This window comes from Rhagoletis zephyria, unplaced genomic scaffold, assembly GCF_001687245.7.
Source record: "Rhagoletis zephyria isolate East Lansing unplaced genomic scaffold, Rhagoletis_zephyria_1.1 Rzeph_scaffold_08101, whole genome shotgun sequence".
Classification (NCBI taxonomy): domain Eukaryota; kingdom Metazoa; phylum Arthropoda; class Insecta; order Diptera; family Tephritidae; genus Rhagoletis; species Rhagoletis zephyria.
The window spans coordinates 10,702-19,536 of record NW_016165181.1 but is presented as its reverse complement, the minus strand read 5'-3'; the positions used below and the strand labels follow the sequence as shown (position 1 = coordinate 19,536).

General features: G+C 35.7%; 1 protein-coding gene across 1 annotated transcript in view; it reads right to left on the bottom strand.

The window, feature by feature from the left end:
• The window catches only part of LOC108374750 (ras-related protein Rap-2a), a gene marked incomplete at its 5' end in the record, with an annotated part of 15,667 nt that extends 7,170 nt beyond the window's left edge, over nt 1-8,497 (bottom strand). The window contains 2 exons of the mRNA XM_017630767.1: nt 2,955-3,152; nt 8,266-8,497. Coding sequence (XP_017486256.1) covers nt 2,955-3,152; nt 8,266-8,497 — 430 coding nt within the window. The remainder of the gene's footprint in view (nt 1-2,954; nt 3,153-8,265) is intronic.
• Nucleotides 8,498-8,835: the final 338 nt, after the last annotated feature.

The window sequence follows — 8,835 nt, the reverse complement described above, 5'->3', positions numbered from 1 at the left end:
CTTCAAATCTCACGAAATCATAAATGCAAAAGTATGGTTGACACCGGATCAGCTGTTTAAGTATTTATGACCAAATGGTTAAATCGTGTGAATGAATGTGGACAATATTTGTCACTTTACTGCTGTGCGCAAATGTGTGCCAAATCATTTGGATCTTTGGCAGCCAAATCGTCTGATCGCAAAACAAATCATTTGTACATCGCTATCCAAATGCGCAAATGTGGACAAATCTAAATTTGGCATTTTGTGTACAAATGTACAAATCGTGTGATCCCTGCTTAAAGCATGATTAGAAACCGTCCGATTTCTGAAGCTATGCTATACTCAACCGATGTGGAGGGACGTTAGAAGAGTATTTGTACCGAAGTCAGACAGAGCTTCTCATACGAAAGCAAGCAAAGTCACTGTAGAAAATTTTTGAAACCCGCACTTTAAAACCTATCAAGACAAACCTTGTATCCATGGAGGCGCACGAACAAAGGATTATTACTTATGAGGGAAATCTTGCAGCAAGTGATAACAAGGCCAAGAAGTAAGGGGTAATTTTCGTAAGCAGGCTGCTCTGGACTTATAATACAGCGAAATCAATAGCGCTCAGAAGTAGACGAAAGAGTCCTAAATCCACCTCCACTTGATCTAATTGTACGAGATGTTGTCGATATTGTAGGCGTAAGGCTTAATGAAGCCAGCTCGTAGAACGATGGCAGCTAGATATATCCGCACGCCTATCCCTGTAAACGATGACTCGAACAGAAATTCAGATACAAATGTATCTCAACGAAATTTGGTATGTAGGTTGCCCTTTACCCAAAAGAGGTTGATATTGAAAATGGGTGACATCGCACTACTCTATATAACAGTATTCTTGAAAAATATGAGAACTACGATATATTCGTAACTAATGGATCCAAATTGTTGAAAATTAGTAGTGGAAGTAGAATTTCGGCATAAAATAGGATAGTTTAAAATTTGTGAAAAATGGGAGAGGTACCGCCGATTTGTGTTGAAATGCTGTGTTTCGAGGCCGCTTTATCGATCCTCACCAAACACGGTACGAACATTGAGTGTTGAACAATAACAACGGTAACTTATATAAATACGAAAATTGTGATAAATCTGTAACTACTTAAGCTAATATTGGACAGTAAACTTTCTTAAACCTCTTTAGTTTGATACCCATGTTGTAATATTTAATTTATTTTATAAATCTATTGAATTAAATTTTTTAAGCTGGTGGCACCCTCCTAAAATATATTTTCGGCTATATGCGTTCTTAAACTTCTTTAGTTTACCACCCACATTGTAAAATTGTATTTATTTTATCAATTTGATTAAATTAAACTAGCGCACCCGGCGAACTTCCTATCGCCTAAAATTAATTTTTTGTTGGAACATTTTGGGACAACACTTTTCCAACTACTCACTTAACGACTACCACATTTATCTACACTAATTATAGGTTTTTGATCGTCAGAAAGGATATCTCCCATTGCCATTTTAAATAACCCAACCAAAGCGTGGTGTGTCCGCGACGAAGTACTTGCATCTTTCCAATGATCTGGCGTTAAATCACAAAGTTAATCGCACAACACTGATCGATTTCAACGAAATAAATTTATTTCAGTTGTTAAGGTGCTTGTTCCTCCTTAGGTCGTCCTGCATTAACTTGGGCGCGTTGCTGAGGTTTTTTATTTGCAATCGCCAATCTTTGTAAATTGCGGTTGCGTGAGACAATGTTCCATAATTTAATCCGCGAATAGTCTACGAACACGGAAATTATCTTCGAAGCAATCGAACCATATTTGCAAAAGAAATGTGCGCGCCAGAAATTCCTCATTCAGCCTTGTCGTGAGTTTCACGCGAAATTTTTTCATCCCCCTGTAGTTAATACACGGAAACGAAAAGTGAAAAAGTGTACCGGTTCAAGCAAAACGAAACTCATGATAAGGCTGATTTTGTATTTTTAAACAAAATTCCATCATAAATACATTTTCCAAATCCGGCAGCTGTAACTGGAACCGGTAATAATTTGCAGCGCACTCTAACTGTATTCTGTAAACACAACAAAAAGACAGCTCTTGTCCTATGTGAGCTAAGTTCGATATTACGTAAGCAACTTTGTTTAATAAATATATATAGATACACATTTTTCAAAATTATTACTTCTGGTTAAGAGAGCATTTAAATGCCGTTCAATATTTTACTCAATATATTTAAGTCCCCAAAATTTTAACCCTATCGAAAAGTTTTTCTTTTAACCTCAAGCAGTGAAGCTTTCTTTTAAAATTGCGTTTCAATCATTCCATTTTATGCAGTATTATGGAAAATATGGCGCTTTATTGACCGGATACAGTGCTTTCAGCTTTTTTATAACCACATTTTTTTTTAAATAAATAACTACGTTTGAACAACGTGACTATTTTTCGCATGTACGCGAGCTGCTCACCTTCAAAATGAGATATCATTCATTTGATAAAATAATAAAGGAGATATCGTAAGTAAGATAAGTATATAGATTTTTCATGCAGATGGCAGTCCTGATCAAAAAAATATCTTTAAATCGAAGCTTTCTTTCTTTCGCATGAAACCATATTGCAATATTTACTTTATCTTTTCAATTTACTGAAACTGAAATTTTGAAACTGGTTAGAAACTTAGCCGGTTACTCAATGTCTGGTTAACACTAAACTCCGGTTAAATATCGTTATCGACGTCTTCGACTCCATGCATATAACAGAAACTCGGTAGCGTCTTTAGCTCTAGACAAATTTATCGAAATCCGCCGTTAATGTGTTACAAATTCTGATAATAAATTTACGGTACTACAATGTTTGTACCTTCATATGTGCACCCATATGCATACATAAGTAAATACTCATATAATACGCTAAAGAAGCAAATATAGGTAAGTCTCTATGCCTTCATATGAATATAAGTCTGAATGTCTGATTTACCTTTCTGGCATCCTCTCTTTCGGCGACTAGGTCAATTTTATTGCCAACAACCACAATGGGTACAGCTGAGGTCGCTTTGGTCTCGTGTATTTGATCGCGTATCATGCGAACCTCCTCGAATGTGGAAGCTTCGGTGACATCATATACCAGAATAAATGCATCCGCCGATGAGATGGAGAGGGCGCGCATTGCTGGAAACTGCTCAAATTGGGCGACAGAACGCACGCACAGAAAAATGAAAAATAAAAGAATGAGAAGGCAATGAGAATGAGTGAACAATTTACATATTATTATTGTTTTCTCTTAGATATGCATATTTTTTAAGTATAAACGCAGTGAATCGATTCTTATTTGCATGAAAAGAGTGCAAAAAGAACGACACAATGCGAGTATAAGTATACGGTGATGAATAAAATTCCCATTTAATTCGGCTAGTGAATTAAATTCCTCAGTGTCATATCTAAAATAGGAAAAACGTTTTTATAACCTGCATAAATATTTGTTTTCGTTTTTCTTGGTTGTCAATTATTTAAAAGCACGGAGTATAAACGAGTAAGTGTGGAAATGCATTTGCAGCCTTGTAATAATTAATGTTGCAAAAGTTATCGGTTAAAGCTTAGTATCCAGCTCCTAAGGAAACTGTCAAGAAAAAGTTGCCATTATTTCGTTTGTGAATAGTAGTGTTCAAGAGATTTTGACTTCTGATATTTCACAACCTGTTGTCTCACTCTTTTCTCACGAAATCATGAAACAGCGATATATTCCTGTTGAAAATATGGGATGCCTTGTGCTCTTTGTTCACAAAAAAACTTTAGAAAACCCTAGAAAATTGTTTTAAAACTGCGTACTGCCTTAAGTTAATTTGACACATAAAATATCTTCTCAATTTCTTCAGTCTTTTTTTATTGGACTGTTTGAGTTTCGTGAGAGCTGGATACAAAGCACAGGCATGTTCTGCAAATCGTAAGATTTAAATCGGTGCAATTCACAAAATCTCTTTCGAAGGATTAATAACAAAGCCGGAAAAATTTGGCACTAAATCCATGGATATAACGCAATACAAATATAAAACAATACTTTGCAAATCGTACCGTACGCAGGTTAGCTAATATTATTTTTACGCAAAAAGTACTTTGCCGTTGCTGTAAATTTTCTTAAGGAAATAAAATTACGAGCATTTTTTCTTGAGAGCCACAAACTAACTGCCAAAAAAATAGGTGATCTCATATATATACAATATACCTACAATTTTGGCAATCAACTGATAGTGTATTTACTTATGAAACTGCACGACGATACTGGCTTTAACAAAGTGTCGAATCCCACACCTTTTCCTAATGAAAATAACATTTCATATAACAGTCTTTTTGCTGAAAAGTACCCATTTTCACATTCGATAATTTNGTTTACTTATGAAACTGCACGACGATACTGGCTTTAACAAAGTGTCGAATCCCACACCTTTTCCTAATGAAAATAACATTTTATATAACAGTCTTTTTGCTGAAAAGTACCCATTTTCACATTCGATAATTTGACATGTTAGCGACGATATTTACACATATGTGACCTGGTCTACGAAAAGGGAGCTTACGTGCGAAAACTAGTTTTCTGTGAAAAAGCTGTTAAAAGTAAGCAACTCGTTTCGTCAGTTTCTCATTATCTCGTTAATTGTTCTCCGCGCCGGACGTCCAGTAAGTGTTGTTGTTGGTCCAGTAAGTGTTGTTGTTGGTCGGAATATTATTATAGTTCATCGTGTAAGTTGCTAGTGTGGAACATTTAAAAAAGTAACACTGAAGAAGTGACGTTTTTGTACATCTAAGCAAGTTAGGATTTTCTGCTTTTCACCACGTGAAAAAGCATCTCATCTTCCATCCGAATCAACCAAAAAGTGAAAATTGATTTTTTGACACCTAAGCCCCCTTTCCGTAGACCAGGTCACATATTTAAAACGCGACAACTCAACGCAAAATATCCACTAACGTCCCGCAATGTCTTTCGCGGAAGGAACGTTGGGAAAGCAGTGTAGCGCTACCGAAAATACCCTCCAACAACACTGGAACTCATCAATCCAGTTGTGATAGCTTAATATGCGATAAACCAATTTACGTTAAAAAAAATTAATAAATGAGAATAAACCTAAAAATTTACTTAAAAATTTCAGCCAGTGAAATGAAATTTTTTATTTTCCCTTACCCACGCTTATTCTTATTTTTACTCTCCTTTACTTTTACTTTTGAAAGTTTGACGACAAATTGGCTTCTACCTGTTTTTAGTGTACATACCTTGGCTNGAAAACTTTTACTTTTGAAAGTTTGACGACAAATTGGCTTCTACCTGTTTTTAGTGTACATACCTTGGCTCGATACTACGCCAAAAGATATTTTGCGCGAACGAAAATTTCTTCCAACTACTCAATTTTATTTTGAATCCCGGAGCGCAGAGAACATAGATACAAGTTTCCGGCATTTCAGTTTTCGAAACAAAATATTGTATCGATATAAATTAACTAATATACTGAGCAACGATATTGGCATGTGAAATATCGTATCAGTAATGCACATACCTAATACGTACTTTAAACGTAATTTCAAACCCCGACGGATCGTTTGAATACAAAATTAATTTTTCACATAGGTGGCAAATATATCCAGAAATATTTGCTGATAAATGCTTTCTCAAAATACGTATCTTCTTCTTCTTCATCTTATTTATTGGCACCGTAATCACCTAACCGATTTTGGCTGAGTCTGAAATAGCACGCCAGTCGCTTCTCTTCGTGCCAACTGGTGCCAAAATTCTTATCTAATAAAGGACAAGGGAATAACTTTATAACAAACAAATCTGTTGCTAGGTACATCCTAACTGTAACATTTCACATGACACAATAATAAATTAAAGTGGATTTTCCTTGCAAGTTCCGAGGTAACTCTATAAGGATGCATGATTTTGCTTGTATATATATATATATATATATNATATAAATTAACTAATATACTGAGCAACGATATTGGCATGTGAAATATCGTATCAGTAATGCACATACCTAATACGTACTTTAAACGTAATTTCAAACCCCGACGGATCGTTTGAATACAAAATTTATTTTTCACATAGGTGGCAAATATATCCAGAAATATTTGCTGATAAATGCTTTCTCAAAATTCGTATCTTCTTCTTCTTCATCTTATTTATTGGCACCGTAATCACCTAACCGATTTTGGCTGAGTCTGAAATAGCACGCCAGTCGCTTCTCTTCGTGCCAACTGGTGCCAAAATTCTTATCTAATAAAGGACAAGGGAATAACTTTATAACAAACAAATCTGTTGCTAGGTACATCCTAACTGTAACATTTCACATGACACAATAATAAATTAAAGTGGATTTTCCTTGCAAGTTCCGAGGTAACTCTATAAGGATGCATGATTTTGCTTGTATATATATATATATATATATTATATATATGTATGTAAGTAAGTATATTTCGAAAACGCTTCCTAAAAGAAATAAAATAAATGAATATGATCGTTTTTATAGCGACCCAATTCGTCCTAAAACATGTTTTTTTAGAGAGAACCATTTTTATTTATGGAAACATGAAGTATAAAAGCAGTAAAAGGGAAACGAAAATAAAAAGGGATTAGGCAAGGTAACTACTGCGGCCGCACATAAAAGCCGGCTAATCGCCTTTTCACTGGACCAGGCGTATAATAGCAATTACCACATGCGAATTGGTTGTGCTCCACCCAGCTAAATGGNAACTACTGCGGCCGCACATAAAAGCCGGCTAATCGCCTTTTCACTGGACCAGGCGTATAATAGCAATTACCACATGCGAATTGGTTGTGCTCCACCCAGCTAAATGGTTGAGGTTGAGCAATGCAATCTTCAACGTCCAGCGACTGCAATCAACCGCAGCAAGTGAACAACAACTTCGTGTACACGTACGCACATATACATATGGCTGTGTGTATATGCGAGCATTAGGGTGTCCAAAAATATGGAATTTTTTGCGAAAATTTATATGCACACGATGTACATACATATATGTATATATGTTTGTATAGAGTTGTATTGTCTCAACCCAGACTCATAAAGCTTTTATGGTGAAAGCGCAATTTTCGTCTTCGTTGAGGAGTGTGCTAAGTAGAACTTCTTTTCACTACCACTATCAAGCTGACCTTGCGTACCTCTGCAGAAAACTCAGTTTGTAATCATAATTAGGGATGGTTCACTCAAACCGAGTTCAGCTGTATGAAGGGCTCCAGCCAAGCATAATTTGGCTCCGAAAAAAGAAATATAAGGTATTGGGGGAAGGATTTTTAGATGGATGAAGTAGTAAACTTCGCATTAGGGAGAAATCGCCACAAGAACTAGCGATCCTGTTGTCTCCGACCTCTTGTAGTTGGTACTAATCACAGACACTTGTAAAATTCCTTCGAGTGGAAGGTTTGAGAGGTTAAATGAGTGAAAGTCAATTCCAACTACGACGTACTATTTATGTTGTATTTGTTGGCGTCTCTCAGAAGAAGATTTTTAGTAAATGTACATACATATGTAGCTTTTTTGCTTTCCACCAGGTTGACAGAATTTTTAAAAGGATAAAAGGAATTCAATTCAACACGAAAATAATAGGAATATGACCTTTAAAAGGATATTGAAAAATTAAAAATGTAGATTTACTTCGATTTATCCGCTCAGAATTTTTTACTTTGGGGAAGTAAAATTCTCGCACGTTGCATTACTTCTTCACCAAAAGATTATTTTCATATATAATACATACGCGTTTCAAATAAATTAAAAGTGAAGGATATATATGTATATTGGATTTCTGGAAAACCCTATATACAAATATGAACACACAACCTAGTTGGCAATTTGAAAAGCGTTCCCAAATAAATGTTTTCAAGCAGGGCTTTTCTATAGGGCTTTCTCTTCTGGAGTTGTCTTAGAAGATCTTCGATTAGCTTTGACATTGGAAGGCAGAAGAGAAGGTGTACACCAAAACCGTAGAAAACAAATAAAGAAAACAATCGCTCTTGATATGTCGCTGCGTATTTGATGTGAAGTTAAAATTAATCTGCCTCATTATTATTTATTGCTAGTTTTCACTTTTTAATGGAAACTGAACAGAACTGGCATAAAGGAAGGCCATTCGTTTTAAAAGATCAAAAAGGAGCATTCCTAATGCTTATTTTGCCGACTGGGAGATGTTGTTTACCGGACATATTTTATAGTGTGTGTGTGTAACACTCACTTGGGCTAGTTTTAGTACTGTTTATGTACATATATTCGTACATTCACACTCACCTCATAGGAGCCGGCCGTATCTAGAATATCCAGCGTCAGGCTAACGCCGGCGATTGAAAAGTTGCCTTGATGCATTTCCTCGATGGTCCTTTTGTATTTGGTGCTAAATGTGTTGTATAGAAATTGTGTGATTATGGAGGTTTTGCCGACTTTTGCCGCACCCATAACAACGATTTTGTGACGCGCGTTTGCCGGTCCAATGGCGTCATCCACCTCATTGTTGCGTCCAACTCTGTAATGTGACGTATTTTGAAAAATATTAGAAAATGTAAAACCAGTAAAAACAGGCAAGTTTCTTAAAAAATTGTACTAGTACACTGAGGGGAAAAATAGTAAAATCAATAAGAAATGTAGTTGATCTTACTATAAACGTCAAGGAAAGTGCTGCATAGTGGTGAATATTCAATTCTATTACGCGCATATGTATTAAAACGAAGCGTTCGTTTTGAAAAAGAATCCGTGATGTGAATAATCAAGATAAAACACGGTTTGCTTGAACCAAGATTAATTCCAAAGTTTTCTAACCCCGGATTTTCCTGTCGGAAAAAGTGTCAAAAAACTGCGCGGCGT